A 20,772-nucleotide genomic window follows, 5' to 3' on the forward strand; every position below is an offset into this window, starting at 1 on the left:
CTATCATCTATCTATCTATCATCTATCTATCTATCTATCTATCTATCTATCTATCTATCTATCTATATCTATCTATCTATCATCTATCATTTGGTGATGATAGCATTAGATGACTACAGTAGGTTGACTAATTTTGCTCTATTACCTTTCATCGTATCTTTGAGTATTCAGTAGTTCTCAGATATTTGCTTTTCCAAGTGCTGATTTTTGCACCTAAAATCCCCTTTAAAAAATCAAGTTGTTTTCAATTAGGATAGCCAATATAAGTTTTTTGAGAGCCAATCTTCTAGTTAAAAGCAGAATCTTCTTGATCAGGCTTAGTGCAACTTGCGATGATCATCTTAAATACTTCCTGAGCTGAGCTGCAAGCCAATTAAAAGAGCTTAAAGGAAAACTAAATCTACTAATAAACTCTTGGGAATAGATGTGCATTAGATTTATCCCTTAGTCTTATAGGTTTTAGTTTTATTTGCACCACAATCCAAAGGCTTAGTGATAGAAAGGAGTTTCTTCTGAAACCTTTGAATGGACAGACCCACAACATGTATTATTGGAATTGGTTCAAAGCTACTTTTGTAATATCACTTGCTAGCTTTTAATTTAGACCAGGATAGAAGAAGCAATGGCCCTGGAGAAAGGATGGCAATTAACTAGGGCCATCCAAACTTTTATAAAGTGATATTGGTTGAGATCCTTGGCCCCCACTTATGTAATCATAGCATTGTAGAGTTGGGACTCCAACCCGCTGCAATGCAGGAGTCATAGCTAAAGTTCCCTGACATATAGCCATCCAACCTCTTCTTTAAAACCTCCAAAAAAGGAGAGTTCACCACCTTCTGAGCGCATCCGTTCTGCTCTCAAACAATATAATTTCATGCAAATCACATTGTTCGGTTGTCTCCAGTTTCTCATATTGTGATGGAACGTATGGGAACCTAACTTTTCATAGCAAGCTGGAAAAGAGAAGTGATAACATTTTGCAACCATCTGGTATGCATTTTCATCAAGACAATGTTAATTTTAAAAATGTGTGCCTCAATGAGGAACATGCTCATATGAGCAGTGTGCCTTGGCTATAGGGCTGCTGAAGTCTATATTTATCAAGCATCACCTAACTTCTCATGGTATTTTTCTGATGAAATACAATGGGTGATATCCAATTGTGGCAGCCCACATGTAATACTGTACAGCCATATTGTAGCACAACAGCCAAATCCAATGTTTGTCTTGCATTGCAAAAGATACTATGAACCCCCTAGTGCAACTGGCGTTGTTATTGTTATACCTGTGGTGACATTTAAGCTTGAGTGTTACTACTTGTGCAACACTGTCAGCTCTCAAAATACTTGTACAATGTCACCTCTCAGAGTTCTTGTATTAACATCACATCAGATCCAATTTTTCTGCAAAACTATATTTGAGAAAGCCTGCTGGAAGGCATCCATTAGGATTCTTGACAAGCTGGACATGATGTTTCCATGCCCCCTGTAGGAGAGGCAGGTTTAGTGCAGTGAAAGCTTGCTGTAACAAACTGAATTGTTACAGACTTAATTGGAGTTTCTGTTTATGGTGCCCTCAGCCCAGGGATGATATTGCTGTCTGAAATCTGCCTGGTATCTGCCTGACTTCATTTAACTAGAAGCCTGTCTCCCTCTTATTCAGAACCAGATTAAAGTATAGTAAAATCAAGGGGAAATTCCAGTCTTACTAAACTGGGAAATGATATAGATTGGAAAAGCCAGAGGAACATATGTGAAAGCAAAATATTATTTTAATAAGCTTTATGTTTTGCAAGAAAAATGCCAGGTTATCTCTTTAAATTTTCTTATTTTCTTTATTCCTATTTCTTCAGCCTAATGCTTTTGATTTCCTTCTATAATGGTTTCATAAAGTCTTCCCTTTGAAAGAGGAACATTTGGAAAATCAGAATTAGCTTTGTTTCTTTGGAAGACTGCTTGCTCTATTTCAATATAACACACAAGGAAGAATGCTTTGAACTGAAGATTTAGCATGCAGCCTTAAACATCTCTGCTTCTATTTGTGCAAACAGCACATACTAGTTTGTGATATTTGGCTGTTGTAGCATTTGTTATGCTTCAGTTCTCCTAAGCATTTTTTTTCCTGCTGATGTAGTTTTAGGTTCTGACTGAGTGTGCAGGAGGGAGAAGACTTGCAAAGCACAATGTGTCTTGCATACGCCTGAAAGTATATATTTTAGATGTTTTGCATCTAGATAATCCCAAATAGAATTAAGGATAGTCTAGAATTATTATCTATCTTTGTGATCTTCAAAGTTCACAAGTTCAAAAGATACTAGTTTATAATGAACATTGGAGATTATGGCCTTTCACCTTTAAAATTGGTAGGACAGCATGGAAACTATCAAGGAACAACTGCCAGGTAGGTCAGTGTTAATGGGAAAAGTCGCCCAGGGATTGAACCTGGAACTTCTGCATGCAAAGCAGGTGTTCGACCATAACCATTTCCTTCATGTATTCCTAAATATTTCCTATGAGTCTATCGCAAACATTAAAAAACTTTTTTATTCTGGAAAGGTTATCACACAATTTAACATGGACCAGAAAACACAACTATTTCACAGGCCAACTGGCCATGACTTGTTTCCTTTTTGAAAAGTGATGTTGGAAATCATCTACAATTCTGTTCACTGTGGAGCAGCATTTGATAGAAAATGGAGCAACTCTACATTGGATGTTATGCAGCATGCAGTATATTTCTTTGCCATAGCTGTGCTTCGACATACATCATACATTGAGTCATACGTCTTGTTTAAAGCTAATGATAGTGAAGGATTTGTTACAGTGACTTGGACGATTCTTTTGACCACTGCAACGGAAAGCAAAGCAAATGCATACAAAGGCTATAGGACATGATAATTCTTTACTCTGAAGGGTAATTGAATTTGGGTTAAAATGTTCTGTGGATTATAAATAGTTCTAGTGAGATGAAAGGATATGGAATGAAACTTGAATATTGATTGCCTACCTGTGGATTCTGTCTTCTGTGCTAAATTCCTCCCTTGAGCACAAAGCCCTTTACGATGGGAAGAATATTCTCTGCAAAAAAAATGCCATCAAATGCTTGACAAAGCCTGAGAGCTCTTCTCAGCCATGGCTTTGAAGCTTAGGGTTGAAAATGGGCCATTTGGATTATTTACAGCCCTTGTCTGTCTCTGTAATATCTAAGGGAGCAAACATTATTGTTTTCAATACACATTGCCACTGATTTGGCTCACAGAGGGCTTGTCCAGATTGTAGCTTCCTCCGTCCCCACTCTTGGGCATGGCAACATACAACCTAGTTCACAGGAAGTATGCTGGAGAAAAGTAGATTCCCTTTTTATGAATCAACCCTGTAGTGCATATAGGAAGTTAAAGTCACAGATAGAAACATCTTGTGCCTGTCATTTTGGCCAAGAAGATGGGATGAAACAGAGATGGAGAGTGGGTCAGGGGATCATGGCAATTAAGCCCTTTCTTGCCTTTAATGCAGTCAGAAGTTGGTAGGAGATTTAACAGCAGTTAAGTTAAACCCAAGGGTGGCACTGTGGTCTAAACCACTGAGCATAGGGCTTGCTGATTGGAAGGTCACGGTTTGAATCCCTGCAATGTGGTGAGCTCCCATTGTTCGGTCCCAGCTCCTGCCAACCTAGCAGTTCAAAAGCATGTCAGCGTGCAAATAGATAAATCGGTACTGCTTCGGCGGGAAGGTAAACAGCGTTTCCGTGCACTGTTCTTGTTTTGCTTAGTCTTGCTGACCATATGACCTGGAAAAACTGTCTATGGACAAACGCTGGATCCCCCGGCCAGTAAAGCGAGATGAGTGCTGCAACCCCACAGTCGTTTGCAACTGAACTTAACTGTCAGGGGTCCTTTACCTTTACCTTTTAAAGTTAAACCCTAGTTAGTCTTAACCATAGTTTACTGTTATTGGCTGGACTGTAGCACTCAGCCACAGCTAAGATGAGAGGGAAAATAAGTTACAAAATGTTTATCCATCCTGAAACGCTGAAATACATTGTCCAAGGTCATTTTCACACATGAGGCTTAAATTGGTGCTTGCATATCCTGTATATTTAAATGCAAATGCATTAAACATTTAATTCAACCCAGATTTGGATTTATTTTAATTACCATCTGCCTGTTGATTGGCTTGTTTTAATGCTTTCTGGTTTAAATAATTTAATGAGTTTAATGTAGTAAATTGTATTAGGGCCTAAAGGTGGTGTATAAATGCTTTTTATAAATAAATATACTTTAGAGAGGGGATGTTGCTACAGTCCTGTGGCCTAATCTCAATCTCCTTAAATCTCCGTAATTGAAAGAGGTATTTCCATTACATCTGCAGTGAGTGTAAACAATGGGTGATCTCTGATTCAGATGACTTCAAAAATAATATTTTTGGAAAACAACAACCTTTTTCTCAAATAATTCTGTACTGTGTTCCAGATTTTATTTCTATGTGTAATAAATGTATGTAGAGTATTTCTAACATAGGATAATAGTTCTTGTTTTTGCTTTATCCCTTGCCTCTTTCGTTTGATGTAGTGATATCACATTAAGGTGAGACCATCTGTCTTTTGTTATTTGCTTACTGCAATGTGTATGAGTGTGCTGCTTATTGGTGTAATAGCTGTATAGTATCAATGCATGAGAACCGCATGTTGCCCTTACATTTGTTCAGGCTAAAACCATCTGAAAGATTATGGATGTCTATGTTTATTTTTAAAGATAAATCACACCCTTTTACTATTACAAATTATAGTGCATACAATCTATAAAACACACATAATATAGTCTTATTTTAAATACAAATTAGTACATACATGCACTCTTCAAAAGACCCCTTCGTCTATCAGTCACAGCTGCTGATTAAAATAATATATTGTGATGGTTTTTTTTAGCTATCTGAAAAAGAGACCTTTCTATGCAAGTGGAAGGAAATTCCTTAAGATTTTATAGCAGGGGTGGAGAACCTGCGGACCTTCTTGTGTTGTTCAACTCCGGGTCCCCTCTGGCCCAGTCAGCATGACCAATGATCAGGGATGATGGGAGTTGGAGTCCAGCAATTCACCAGAAGGGCCACAGGTTCCCCAGCCCTGTTGTATACAGATCCAATGCATCACCTAAGCTGTCTTTTCTTAACGATCGCAATATCCCGACTGCACTTGATATGACCTGTCATTAACATTTTAAAAGCAAATCCATTTTGTAGTGCTGTGTCCTCCACACATGTTCAGAGTTAACTGTACTTGCCTAGAATTAGGTATCAAAATATATGTGGGGATTTACATTGGTGGACTTAAAAGGTAGGTTCAGTCCAGATGATTTCAGTTCACTACAATTCACTCCCTTTTGAGGCAAAAGGTCTGCAAGGTTCTGGCAGTTGTGCTTGAACAGCATTGTGGAGATAGCTATCAAGCAAGATTTTTCAAATGTCGGGTCTTTGGAGTTAGAAGCAGTTACACAACTGAGTAAGTATCACAAGGCTGACTCTTGCACAACGCAAGTATGTGTGTGGCGGGGGATAGCAGAAGCCAATTGCTAAATTTACTTATCCAAGATCTAAGTCCTTGGTTCAGAAGTTGCAGGTCTTGTTCAGATTCAACACGAGTCTCTGTCTTGATAGCTGGTAGTGAGCCTCACCGTATGTCTATGCACTTTACAGGGTCAACTCTGTGATGTCTTTATTCTGAATTTATCAGTGGGGCATTGTTGTTTCTCAGCCCAGCTAGTTCAGCCTATTTGTGGGGTGGAGAAAGGACTTTTGCCTAAAAGGAGTTGGTTTCCCTTCAACCTCACTAGAAGACACCTGCATTTTTATGTTGGTACATTCTTTAAGCATGTAAGATATTAGCCATACAACAAGAGAAAAGAAATAAATGTTTGCCTTGTCAGAGAAGCAGCTCCATCCTTCATTTAAATATTTAGTAAATGTTTACTAAACCCACTCCATGAGATTTTCTGTTTGCGGAACTAACAATTAGAATGCACAACTAATAATATTTCCTGAATTTAATTTGACTGAACCCCTGCATCACTGTTACTGTAAATCTGCTAACTATTGTTTGTTAAAGAAAGGATCTGTTTTCTTTAGCCCATGAATGGTTTCTTAGTAGCGTTCATTTTAAATTGGAAGCCTCTTCTTATCAGAGTAAGCATACATGGTTTCCATTGTGAGGACTCCAAAAGACTTTTCTTTATCTCTCTTGCTAGTATTGAGCTCAAAGCGCCTGTTGGACAAGAGAAAAGATAGTTCCCTCTGTATTTTGGATACCTATTCAGACTCAGTGACAGTTTCATGAAATGACAGGCTGCAATCTGTCAGGGTTTGTTCACGTATACTGAAGGGCTTGTCCGCACCAAAGAACTTTTATATGCCCGGATGGACTTAGGAGATGCTTTATGTGATAAGAAGTCTCTATTCTGTCTTACCCTTTTTGTGGCTTCCTGTATAGAATGCCAGACTACAGACTTTTTTTGGGGGGGGGGAAGGCTACTTGGGGCCGCAAAGCCCATACTGGGTCTAGTTGTGTCATTCTTTGTATTGCGGCCATTTTACACAAATTATCAAATGGGGGAATGCATCTCTCCTATTTTCAGAGCATATTTCATAGAATTAAAGAATTGGCAGGGAGAGTCCAGCAGCAGCACCTAAGAGAGACCATTCCACTGTCAAACATCTCTTACTGTCTGAAAGTTCTTCATGATGTTTAGTCAGAATCTCTTTTCTTGTAACTTGAATCCATTGGATTGGGTCCTAGCCTCCTGAGCAGGAGAAAACAAGCTTTCTCCATTCTCCTTTAGATGGCTATCATATTTAAGTGTAATCATTTGCATGTAAGATTGCCTTGTAAGCTAATATGACTCCCTCTACCTAGTGTAGGCTCAGTGAATGCTGAGGTAATCCCTCCAACTAGTGGAGGGATTATATGGGGTATTGATAGTTGCTTGACATTTAAAATAATGGGAAGAACATCCTTTCCACATGGTTCTCTTTCTTCTGCATTAAAACAGGAGCCTTTGTACCTCTACCACCCTTATATGATTACCCCACCTAATCTAAGCCAGGGTTTCCCAAACTTTGGTCTCCAGCTGTTTTTGGACTACAACTCCCATCATCCCTAGCTAGCAAGACCATTGGTCAGGGATGATGGGAATTGCAGTTAACCTCGTTATGTCGTACTACAAAAGGTGGGGGTGGGAAGTGCCTGCCTACAGAGGCTTAACAATATCTTAGTGTTTCCTAGACCAATTTTTGTATATTGGATTGAGCTGAATGCAGGTGGATCAAGAAAGGGAGCCTTTATGTATGCCAAAAGGGCAACACCAATAAAAACCCTCAGACTGACTTGCTTGGCTGACTTCCAGAGAAAGTCTAATATTTATCTAATATTCATTAGCTTTTTCCTTGGAAGTCAAACACCTATTCTCCCTGCTCACTTTTGATCTATTTCAGTTTTGATCAACCCTGAATTGCTACTGCCATGCGCATTCTGCAGCATGGGAGCTACTTTATCGTTGCCTGATCCTTTGATGCAAGTGAAGGCTGAAGGTGAAGAATGTGGCCATGTGGGTGGAGGTGGTTATCTTTTGGTCTTTCCCACAGAGTTTGCACCCAATTAATGCAGGGGATTTTGCCCAGGAAGTTGTTGTGCCCTTGTTCCACCGAGAAACTGTATTTTGCTAATTAAGGCTGTTTGCTCTTAGTGGAAAGAAACTAATGAGAAGCTCAATTATGTCAGAGCCTGAGACCAAACAATCCCTCTGTGTTTTTGGGCTAGAGACGAAATGAAACGAAGCTTGTTCAGATTTTTAAAAAATGACTTGAAAAAGAGAGAGAGAGATCTAAACACAAAGGCCACAATCCTGCACCAACTTCAGCTAATTTCAGGCAAGGGAAATCAATTCCATGTCCTAATTCTGTATTGGATTGTATCCAAACTGTGAAATTACTTTTTGAATCAATTGCATTTTATTTGCCTGTAAATGCTCCTGTAGTTATTAGTGAACCTTGGAAAGTGAGAGCAGCTTCCTAGTGTTACATGGCAAAATACAAGCAGCTCAGCTATTCACTGTTTCAGTGACTCAAAAGGAATGCAACATTAGGGCATTGTCGTTGTGATTACGTATAATTGTGAGTTTCTAATAATGGTGGTATTCAACCCAGCCTAATGGTCGTTATAGACCTTTATTATCTTAAAAGGTAAAGGGACCCCTGACCATTAGGTCCAGTCACAGACCTAATAGTAATAGTAATAGCAATAGCAATAGTAATGTGTTTTTATCTTACACAGCAATTTTAGTTTTCAGAGTAAGGAACACAATATATTAGGAATGCTTACGAAATTCTCCTGTTTGGATCTCTCTCCAGTTATGGGGTTTCCAAATGACTTGATTGTCAAAGTTACCTGTCATGTGTCCTATCTTTTGATTTTTGTTCATTCCACTGCACACTTACTGTAATTTACATCAACCCCCCCCCCTGCATGTTGCCGATGCACATGAGTGCATTGACTCATGAGAACACAATGCAAAAATGATTGTATCAAGAGCTCTGCTTATACTGTGCACCTCATGTGCAGATTCAATCAATGCCCTGATATGCATGGGGTGGGGGGGTGAGGAGAGAGAGATCAGTGTAGCAAAATGTGTTTTTGCTATTTTAGAAATTCAGCAAGTTAAACCAGAGGGCAGGTAGATTGAAATGTCTGGCAAAGTCATACTGCGGCACAATAAGCAAATGAGATAGGGGCATTTACTCATTCCTCCAATGTGCATTATATTTCTATAATATGGGTTAGAGAGAGAGAGAGCTGAAGCTCAGTGGTACAATGCATGCTTTGCATGCTCAATCCCATGTTCAATCCTGGGCATCTTCAGGTAGGTCTGGAAAGGACCTGTCAGGAACCATGAGAGCTCCTGCCAGTCAGATCACACTAAACTAGACTGATTGGGGGTGGAGGGAGCCAGCTTCCATGGTTCCGCAGCTTCCATTAATAGCAGGTTTTACATATAAATCATTCTTGCTGTTGCTCTCTGCTCTCTCAAGGAGCTGCCTTCTCCCTCCCTCCAGGCACTTTTTTTGAAATAAAAGAAACCGAAGGTAGCCATAATCAGAGCCCAGTTCACAAAGCACCATCCATTGTTGATTTCCTACTTACCGTAATTTGCACAGAGCTCCTGAATACGAAGGATCCATGCAAATCATGAACAGATAGCAACCCCACCTACCAATCTGCTTGCTTGCCCCTTTCTGTCTCCCTGTATGGTTATTCTAATGGGATGTGCTGTTTAGAAATGCCAGCCAGGAAATAGATGTGGAAGTGTGTGGTGGGTGGGAGTCGTATCTTGGAAAGGTGGAGATAGAGAATAGCTGTTTATTAATGAAATGAGCTAGAGGTTGTCAGCTGCATTAAGAAGTTATTGCCACTGTGTGCCACTGATCTCTTCCTTTGTCTCCTTATTTGTTTAAAGCTGGATGAAGAAGCCTCGTTGCGGTGTGCCTGATCAGACACGAGGCAACTCCAGATTTAATATTCGTCGAAAGCGATACGCATTAACAGGACAGAAGTGGCAACACAAACATATCACTTACAGGTAATGAAAGCAGAGCCGTGACCCTTTCCCTTGTAAGTGCTTTAGCATTGCAAATAAATAAATAAATGCAGCTCTATTACTGAGATATGATTTGTCAAAGAATGATGTTGGTATGCAGCTTGAAAATATTGATTTGCAGGTCTTGGGAGAAAATGCTCATGAGCTGCAGAAGCAATGACTGATTTTCTGGAGTCCAAATGGTCCGTGATTATATAAAAGTGTTCTTTTGAAGCTCTCACTATCAAATTAACCTCTTGCCTTCCTTTAAACCTCTATGAACATCTTTCAACAGGCTTGGCAACTTTTCTGGGGAAATTGCTCAGGAAGAAGAAAAGTGGGGTCTACTCATCTAAATATGCTCACCAGGTCATGGGGGCAGGGAGTGCTTTCTGGATTTGGGGGCCTTCAGGTCTATGCCAAAGTGGAATTAGATTGATTAAAAACTGGCAAGTGGCTGATGAAGCATTTTCATGCTATAGAAGTGTGTGTGTGTGTGTGTGTGTGTGTGTGTGTGTAGGTGTAATTCTCTTAACACTTTTAGAACATGTGTCATGGACTGGCTGGATGCAGAAGAATGGTGGGGGACAGCAGCTGGTGGTCCTCTGGGAGTACCCCCAAGGGAAGAAGGCTCAGAGCCAGGGGATTGGTGGTGGGACGCTGGGGAAATGGAAAAGAGGGAGCAGACTGGGAGGAGGAGGTGTTGGAAGCTGAAGAAGCAACAGGGTTTAGTGAGCAGGAAGAGGCTGTGGCAGAGAGCAGCCCAGAATCAGAGGCAGAAGCCCATTTAAAGATGCAAACAAAGAGCCAGTGTAGCTAGGAGGCCTGTTGAATGTAGTGCCTCAAGGGATTGACTCTGTCTAAGCTTGCAGAATACCCACAGGCTCCACCTTTGTTCTACAGTGGAGGCTGGTCCATTAGGGGAAATATATACTGTGACCTTTATATCTAGCCAGGGTAACTTATTTAAAGTTTGCTACGACCATCCATGTTTAAGGCTGGTGTGACAGAGGTAGATTTCAACCAAAGAATGGGTGAGCACTGTCACTGTTTCAAGTTCCAGAAATTTAGGGTACTTAGATCTTTCATCACTATGAGAATGTGAATCCTTTGAACTTCTTTGCTCATCATTGTTGATTGATTTTATTGATTTGTCTAGGACTCTTTTGAACTGAGTTATATTATTAGATTTAGTAGCTTCCCAGGAGAGCAGGTTCCATAGAGGAAAGACTATAGCTTAGTGAACAGAGAACATGATTTGCAGGCAAAAGGTCTTGGGTTCAATCCCTGGCGTCTCCAGGTAGGCCTCAAGCCCTGGAGATCTGCAGTATAAAGAAAGCCCATCTAGATGGACTGAGGCCCTTACTTTGGTATAAAGCATTACTTTGGTATAAATTCCAATGATTCCAAAGATCAATGAATTTTTAGTGTCAAAAACAATTTGCTTAATTTCATCCTAATTTCATAGGGCATTTCCTTGTTCTAGTCTGATGAGGAGTATAACTAATGGGACCCTATTGTGGGTGGCGCTGTGGGTTAAACCACAGAGCCTAGGACTTGCCGATCAGAAAGTCGGCAGTTCCAGTCCCTGTGATGGGGTGAGCTCCCATTGCTCGGTCCCTGCTCCTGCCAACCTAGCAGTTCAAAAGCACGTCAAAGTGCAAGTAGATAAATAGGTACTGCTCTGGCGGGAAGGTAAACGGCATTTCCGTGCGCTGCTCTGGTTTGCCAGAAGCGGCTTAGTCATGCTGGCCACATGACCCGGAAGCTGTACGCCGGCTCCCTCGGCCAATAAAGCGTGATGAACACCACAACCCCAGAGTTGGTCACAACTGGACCTAATGGTCAAGGGTACCTTTACCTTTACCTATTCATGCTATTGCTCATTTTCTGTATATTTTCATTGGCATATTAAAAAACAACAACACCTTACATCTTTAACATGGGATATTATGAAGCTTGCTTGCAGAAGAGATAGTCCTAGAACATTTTTTTACTTGAAATGTTTGGATTTTCTTTGAACATGATTAGGAAGTGGTGTTTTTTGTTTTTTTTTTGCTTGAGCAATACTCATTTGTATTTATATATTAAATTTCAAACATGCAAAGTCCTTCTTGTGTATTCTTCTGAGAAATCCTGTACAATCTTGTAACGTAGCTCAGTTAAGAAAAAGAAGGGCACTAGAATAATGTTTTATGCTAATATCATAATGTGATGTTACTCATCCTAAGCTTCCAGAATAAATCAGGGTATAATCTTAAATAAGCTGTTTCCTCTCCTCCCTTATTTTAGCAGTCTCTCCCCCTTCCCTTTTAGGGACACTGATTCTGATGATTTATATTCCCTGAGTGATTTACAGCCAAGTTAGGGTTTCTTCCCACTATGCGGTTACCAACATTGGATTTCATTTCCCATTCTATTGCCAGTCACCTTGTTTTGAGACTAAGTGCTACAGAGCTCGCTGTCTGCTTTAGATGTCTGCATCTTGAGCTGTTACGTATAGTCAGAAAAATTGGAAAACTCACTCGCTAGCTATCCCTTTCCCCCCAGATAATGAATGAATGTGATTAACTGCACACACTCTTGGACCATCTTTTGTTTCCACCTCACTCCATTGCCTATATTGTGTTTAGTTGTTTCTTCTCTGTGTCGTGTATTCCAGGCAGCAAGATTTCCCCCTGTATCTTGAGTTTACTTTGTACGAAATTGCTTTCTTAATGGGTGTGATCAATAATTCAAAGAACTATGTTGAGAATTCAGTAGCAGTTCTCAAAGTGTGAAGCAGGCTGCTTCTGTAAGGTGGGGTCTCTTAAGAAAATAAGGACCCTGCTGGACAATGGCAAGGCTTCATTCAGTCGCAGGTCCTGTTTCCCAGAGTGGCCAGCCAGAGCTTTCCAAGGAACTCATAAACAAGGCATGCAGGCCCCCTATTAACTGTTATTCAGAGGCATGCTGTCACTAAATGCGGAGGTTTAATTTAATTAGTTCATAATAAAATAACTATTGGATTGAGCACATGAGACTAATAGTGGGTCCAATGGTCAAGGAGGCAGTTTCTGCTTGTGAAGAGGGAAGAAGGCTGATGGGGCTCATCAAGTTGAGAAGGAAAACTCTGATCCAAAACCTCCACTGCCTTGCAGGATATCTTAAGGAGAAGAAAAAGCTAAGGAGTAAACCCTACACAAATCCGGAGTGAAGTCCCTAAGATGGTTGGATGGCATCTTGTATGCCTCCTTCTGGCAACTGCTGCAGCCAAGTTGGCACCAAGCACATTGCTCTGCTTTTCTTTGGACCACATCAGTAAGGCTGAGGGGAGGGGGTGAGGTCCAGTGCCGAGGGCCTTCTGGCGGTTCCCTCACTGTGAGAAGCGAAGTTACAGGGAACCAGGCAGAGGGCCTTCTCAGTAGTGGCGCCCGCCCTATGGAATGTCCTCCCACCAGATGTCAAAGGAAAAAACAACTACCAGACTTTTAGAAGACATCTGAAGGCAGCCCTGTTGAGGGAAGCTTTTAATGTCTGAAGGACTATTGTATTTTAATCTTTTGTTGGAAGCTGCCCAGGGTGGCTGGGGAAACCCAGCCAAATGGGCGGGGTATAAATAATAAGTTATTGTTGTTGTTGTTATCTGGGTAGCCCAGGACCTCCATGCACATGGCCAAGTCTATTGCCCTGGGAAGGTCATTTGAGTGCTACTAATGCAGCAATTTGACTTCACCCCTAGAGGTGACTAAGACTTTCAGCAAACAAACATTAGGACCATAGGCATCTGCTGAATCTACCAGAAAGGCATCCTACAGGAGTTTTGTGTTGATATCAAATGAACCTCACCGACTAGGGGGACAACCAGTGGCATCCAGTGACAATCCAACAGATGTAGATATAACTCGTTGATTCCTAAGCTAACTTAATTGAAAGAACTTTCCAGAAGGAAAAATTCCCTTCCCTTCAAAACCTCTCCCAGTGGATTTTTGTGGTTGGGGGATCTCTGCAGTGTGTGGTGGCACATGAGAGACAGCTGGGATGGGCTAATTGCCTCAGAGCAGGTAGAGATCCATTCAGTCCCTCAGCAGCCCTCTGTGCCCTATCCCACATTATTCAGGAGGGCACAAGTGCTTGATAGGGGAGGTGCAGGCACTGTTGTAGTGAGGCAAGAATGGGAAACTTTTCCTTCTGTGAACTTATTTCAGTTAACTTATCTTTGGATTCAAGGCAAAGATGTTACCTCCTCGTCCTCGTCCTCCTCCTCCTTCTTCAACCCCTTTTCTAATAAGCATTTCCATTTTGGACTGACCGCTGCACAGCCACCTGTTGGATCACAACTCCAATCAATCTTTATGGTACAGTCATAACTGGATCATAGTTTCCAGCCAACCTGTTCAAATAGATCTTGTTGGAGCTCTTCACAGTCAATGCCATCCTGAACAATTTGGTGTCAGTCACAAAACACTGCTACAAAACACGACTTTCTCTTGACGGGGAAGCCAACTGGTCTGAATTGCAGAAAACTGATTTTTCTGTGGGCTTCTTGGAATAGATTGACTCTGTTAGCAGTGGTGGAATTCACCTTGGTAGCTTCTAAAGTTCAACCCAGCTTTCTTCCTTCTCACTAGTATAATAAATAAGATTTTACTGCTTTTAGGAATGTTTTGTTTTGTTGTATTCACTAGTTTATTTTACTGTTTCTTCTCTGTTTTGACACAAAGTTGAAGCAGTAAAGGCTGATACATACATTTATACTTATATAAACACACACACAAACACACAAAATATGTTTGTGTGTAGTATGTGTGTTTGTGTTTATATTTTTATATATATGAGAACAGCCTTCTGGCATCTTATTTGGTGTCTATTCAAATTGTGTAACAGTGAAAGGGATTTGCCATGAAGGAAGTCTTCCCCATACCATTGAAAATACTGTCAAAAGGACCAAAAGCTCAAAGTAGTTACCAAATTGAGAATAGTGCTTGTTGTCACAAGCTGCTGCTTTTTTTTCTTTTTTGACAGGTTAGATATATGACTGTGGATGTCTGGGAACAACTGCATTTTAGACGGAAAGGCAAAATTGACAGAAAGGGACTACTTAACAATTTACCTGTTTATTGAAAATGGCACAAAACTATGTATTTCTCCAATTCAGCCTTCCCTGCATCTGTCATCAACAAGGCAGGCTCATCTATCACACGGAATTGTGTATATGCTTAAAATTGTGCTCTTGTGTTATTACTATTAGAGTTCATGTATCAAAACGTCACTTTTTTCTGTTTATGGCTGCAAAACGTCCTCTGCTCAAGGACAGATTTTTATTTTTTTTGCCATACGGCGAGGAATCTTATTTTAGAAGGGTCACCAAACTTAAAGTCTTCTGGAAATCTTTGCTTTCAGAAGATGGACATTGGTGGTTAACTGCTGTCCCACCATACTGATGATATTTACATACTACAAGTACTTTCCCCGCTATGTATTAGCCCTGTAATTTACTGTTTTCTCTCAATGCTAAAACAGTACATGAAATCATGACCTTATTAAAGTCAATTGGGTTTTGCAACAGATCACTTTAGCAGAGTGGAGCTGAGATTGTATTTGTTGTGACTGAAGAAGAAGAAGAAGAGTTTGGATTTGATATCCCGCCTTTCACTCCCCTTCAGGAGTCTCAAAGCGGCTAACAATCTCCTTTCCCTTCCTCCCCCACAACAAACACTCTGTGAGGTAAGTGGGGCTGAGAGACTTCAAAGAAGTGTGACTAGCCCAAGGTCACCCAGCAGCTGCATGTGGAGGAGCGGAGACGCGAACCCGGTTCCCCAGATTACGTGGCTACAGCTCTTAACCACTACACCACACTGGCTCTCGACTGATTCCAAGCTGTGATTCCGACCCCACTCAGGTGTTCCACTGAAGATTTGAAGAAGGATGTCAGGCCCACCCCACCACCTTCATCCACTATGTATGTGGAAACTCAACTTCATTCTTGCTTCAAACCTCCCATTTCTTCTGGAGACAGATTCTCCTTGCTGCCCTCCTTCAAAATTTTGTAGTGTACGCCAAAAATCCAGAGGCCAGTGCTAGAAGATGGAGATGCCTGTATTCCTTTCTGCAGCAAGATGTTAAAATGAAATGAAATGAAATGAAATCATAAAACAAAACAAAACAAAAATGTTGTGGCCGCATTTGAGCCCCGTCTATTTGCTGTAATTCCTTTAAACCACAATCTCTACCTGCACTTCTTTTGTTCTTAACCAAGTACTCAGGATTAAACTACAATCTTTTGAGTAATATGGCACTCTCTGGAAATGTGTAAAATTTTTAAGAAGAGTCGCATAAAGTTGGCCATTGCATTTCCACCCGGAGCCTCCACTTCATTGCAAGACATTGCAAGGGCTCAATTTTTGACATTTTGGGGACCAGTTATTTCTGAATTCCTGTATTTACCTGTTTCTGCTTTTTTATTATACAGTTTTATTGTTTTTACATTACTTTTGTATAAAGCTTAGGGGGTTTGTGTGTGTATCAAGCAGTCTAGAAATTCTTACAAATAAATAAATTTGGGTCAAAATGCAGCTAGAAAGGAATTACAATTATATAAAACAAATAACTTCTGATGGTGGCAATGTAGGACTAAAGTGGCATGGACGCTTTGGCTGCTTGTGACTGGTTGCTTATAACTGAATGGGAGCAGTGAGAAAGGGCCAAATAGCCAGCACTCACTCTCACGCAGCCTGCTTGTAAGCTAGAATACTTAACCCCTTGGCATTGTTATTCTTAGCTAGGGCCAGCGACAGCCATTCCTCTATCAGCAGCAGCCAGCCTTGGAGGGCATCCAAAGTCTTCGGATAATCCAGACATCTGAATTACTGTTTGTTTGGATTACTGAGGAGGGCTGCGTTACTTCATCACTTGCAGACATACTCACCTCTCCCAACTTGATTTTGCTTCTGTGCACTGAATTTTATGTGCTTTCAGGGGTATCAACTCCCCACTTGCCATTTTATGTTCTAATAGCCTTAATTAATCCCTGATCTTTCAGTGACTATGATTGGGCTAGGTTAAACATAACAGGGTTAATTTTTTTAAAAAAAAATGGAAACATGAGAGCTCTATATGCACTTTTTGGAGATATGCAGTGCCTTATAATCTGGCATGATTTATAATGTTGCATCAATGAATCATCCAAGATTTTATTCATGAAAATTTTCTGCTCTGACAAAGCATCACATTTGGAGGAAATTTATATAACTGTTACATAACATGTTTGCGCTCTGGAATGTTTCCTTTTGAAATATTTTTAGAATATTCATTCTGAAGCCTTTGTTCCATATATATTTGTTACATACTTGGGGGGTGGGGAAAATGTTATTCTAAAAATATTGATTTGAAAAAAGAAGAAAAGAAACCAAGGGAGCATGTTAGGGTGAAAGATATAGATGCCTTCTGTGTGACTCTCTGGCTGTGTTCCCATGTTAGCCCAGTGGCATGTGCGTCCCAGGAACATCTCTCCTTCATGTTTGACTGAGTAATTTGAGACTTGTTGTCACATCCACTCACCCACCATGCAACAGGAAATACAATGTAATGTGATAGCTCCTCTCCATGCACTACGCAAGGCCAGATTAAGGTGGTTGGGGCCCCCTTTCTCCCAAAATGAAGCCCATGAAATAAAGGACCACAAAATTAGTTTGACTTGTGGTAACTTGAAGACTAACAACGGCTCCTTCACACCTCAGGCAATCTTATAGCCTGGTGTCCAAACAACCCACTTGTCAATCACATCTCTGACTTCAGTCTTTGGCTAAAAAGATTGGAAGGCGGGAGCAAGTAGGCTGGCATATTTCATAGAAATTGCTTAGAAAATTACCTGCACATTTTGCTTGGAAGCATTCTTTCCGGAAGGGTCTAAAGATTCTTTCTCTCTCTCTCTCTCTCTCTCTCTCTCTCTCTCTCTCTCTCTTTCTCTCAAAAATCAGACTCTGGCCTCCTTCCAGTCGTGGGTCCTGTTGCAGTTTCTCCAATTGGACTATTATATACCTTTTCCTGAGGGTTAGCATGGGTAGAAACTGCAGCATTGAGTTCTTCCTCTGTTTGGATGTTTATTTTGCCAGTGGGGCATTGGGAGCAGTTCTACAGTCACAACTGGTGTTGACAGTTGTATTTTATTAGAGATAGTTGTATACTTAAGTTACCAAGAATTGAATCAATAGCTTCACTGTCCTTAAAAAGTACCTGTTAATTATCATGCTTTGTGTAGTGCTTCTTGGGTGGGTGCCTAGCCTGTTATCCTGTTGTTAATTATAATTAATAATAAGATAAAATTTGCATCTGTTTGATGAGAATGAAGTGCCATCATTTGACTAAATAATTGTAATTATTATCTAATATGAAAACAGACAGTTCTTGCCTGTCAAATAAGTTTTTGTGAGAGATGTTTATTTTTAACCAGTCGGGGAAGAGATGTAACAGTCACTTACTAATAATGCTTAAGCACTGTGTAACAGAGTGACTAAGAGACTGAGCATGACTAAGGAGGCCCCTGGTTCAAACTTTTGCCTCTGCCATGAACTCAAAAGATGGCCTTAGGCAAGCCTTATACACCCTCAATCAGCTCATCTGCAATATTGGAGGTAATAATCCTGACTTAACCTTATGTATGGATACAGCTAGGTAATACATGTGAGTATATTTAACTAGGATATGTATGTGTAGTGCTCTGAACTATGCTAATGTTAAGTGTTATTAATGCTGACTGTTTCCCCTTAAGACTGATTTCCCTCCCCCAGTACGGACTGTGTCAAAACAATTCATTGCTTTTGAAGCAGAAGTGAGCAGTGTTACTAATAAGGACATTACCTTTGTTTGTTTGCAGCATAAAGAACGTCACTCCAAAAGTAGGAGATGCTGAAACCCGTAAAGCTATTCGCCGTGCCTTTGACGTGTGGCAGAATGTAACCCCTCTGACGTTTGAGGAAGTTCCTTACATTGAACTAGAGAATGGCAAGAGGGACGTGGATATTACAATCATTTTTGCATCAGGTTTTCATGGAGACAGCTCTCCCTTTGATGGGGAGGGAGGATTTTTGGCTCACGCTTACTTTCCCGGGCCAGGAATTGGGGGAGATACTCATTTTGACTCAGATGAGCCATGGACTTTGGGAAACCCTAATCATGATGGTAAGAACCCAGTTATATTTAAACAGCCTCCATTTCTATCTCTAGTACATTATGTACATACAGAACCGAAGGTTGATTGCATACCTAAATGTGGCACCCAGCAGCCACCATGGCTGCATTTCAGTGTCGGTAATGTTGCTGGCAATTGGATTTAACTTTGCAAAAGGAACTCTAGGAATCTCCTGTCACACAATTTCCTATCTCACAGAGACGATGAGCTTGGCTTTATTTTGAACATACTGTATGCTATAAAACGATGTAAAGATTTATCTCCTGGTTAATGTTATGTTTGGGAATTATTATTTTTAAAGCTAATAGCATATATTGTAACTTTTGGTGCGTGAACAGATACTAGGGCTGGGGGATATATTGATATAATGTCCAATGCTGATTTGAAGTCCATATTATGATATTGGTTTCATAATTTTTGAATATATTGGCAATATATTGTGAATCATGGTGTGTGTGTGTGTGTGTGTGAGAGAGAGAGAGAGAGAGAGAGAGAGAGAGAGAGAGAGCGAGCGCTATGCAAAAATCACTGTGGGGAAAATCGTGAAGCCATCCAGTGCCTCTACATAGTTCCATCCATATTTCAGACATCGTGATATATCGGTATATCATGATGTTTAGCTGGTGATATATCACGATGCTGAAAACCAGGTGCAACTTTTAAAAACTTTGTCAAACTTTATTGTCTGGATTTTCACTTTTTGAAAACCCAAGCATTACCATCTGGGACACCCCATTCTACACATGGTAAATGAATAGCACCTGATTTCATAGCTATCCACACTCAATTACTCTCTGGCATTAACTGTATTAACTCTTGGTCTGCCAAATGTTTGCACAACCAAGAAGGGACCCCTGCCCATCTTCTTTACCCATTCTTGACATACAATGCTCTTTTATCCCAACCCCCGTGCCCCAGTATTTATAGGGATTTGCAGAGTCCTATATAGGGATTCAGTAGCTGGAATCTTGCCTGCTGCATCTGTATGGACACCAAAAATAAATATCTAATTAGCTGTAGGAAATTAAGAAATACGTCCACTCACTATTTCGCTATGTATAAATTCGGTTGGAGATTGCAGGTGAGGTGAATCATACTGGTTCATAACACAGAGCAAACACATCTGTGTTTATTTGCTCCTTATTATAAATATATATATTTTAATCTCCAAGAGTTTTTCAGTACTCTTTTGCTACCATCAAAAGAGATAATCGGAAACTGGAACCACATGATAATATAGGTTTGCACAGAATAACATATGAGGATGGGGCTATTGGAAATTCACACTGCAAGTATTGTTCAAAAAATAAGAATACTTTGATTAAGATAGGTAAGCAAATTAAAGCTGGTGGTTAATTAGATGATTTAGGCTGCAATTCTACAGTCACTTACCTGGGAACAAATCCCATTGAACCCAGTGGCTCTTACTTCTGAGTAGTCTCATTTTAGGATTGCACTGCACATTAAATGGATTTGCTTGCTGCGTGATGTCTGGTTCAAACAATATGTGATGTCTGTAAAAGGAAGGAACTATATCCTGAACTCAAATTAAAATGTCCTTCAAGCAGAAAAGGCTAGAATTGCTAATTAAGGCTTTATGATCACACAAAATGTATATTGAGGTTTATTGATTGGTTTGGGGTAACTGTGGACACTTTTTTTCTTTTCTTTTTCAGGGATCCACCCCCCCCCCCCCGACTCGGGCTTTTATTGAACAATGTTTGCATTTAAATATCCGTAACAAGGATTTAATCTAATACTACCTAGGATGAGTCCAGCATAGTAACACATCTAAATGGTGCATTTTTTTTTCAGCGTGGCAGGCTCAATAAGACAGCAGTTTATTGATCTTAACTATCACAGAAACCTATAGGATTCTCACTTATGTCAGATGAAATCCTATCCCCTTGACAGCAAAATGAACTCTGCCGCTCATGGTTTACTGTGTACTTAGAGCTTTAAATCTCACCTCGGCATCAGAGGAAGC

The 20,772-nt window shown here is 40.4% G+C and overlaps 1 protein-coding gene across 2 annotated transcripts in view; it reads left to right on the forward strand.

The window, feature by feature from the left end:
• Positions 1-20,772, forward strand: part of MMP16 (matrix metallopeptidase 16) — a 181,437-nt gene that overhangs the window by 77,461 nt on the left and 83,204 nt on the right. For both annotated transcript variants that reach the window (XM_083747794.1, XM_083747795.1), the window contains 2 exons: positions 9,497-9,619; positions 18,471-18,775. In XM_083747794.1, coding sequence (XP_083603920.1) covers positions 9,497-9,619; positions 18,471-18,775 — 428 coding nt within the window. The remainder of the gene's footprint in view (positions 1-9,496; positions 9,620-18,470; positions 18,776-20,772) is intronic.

This window comes from Podarcis gaigeae, assembly GCF_964106915.1.
Source record: "Podarcis gaigeae genome assembly, chromosome: 7".
NCBI classification, from domain to species: domain Eukaryota; kingdom Metazoa; phylum Chordata; class Lepidosauria; order Squamata; family Lacertidae; genus Podarcis; species Podarcis gaigeae.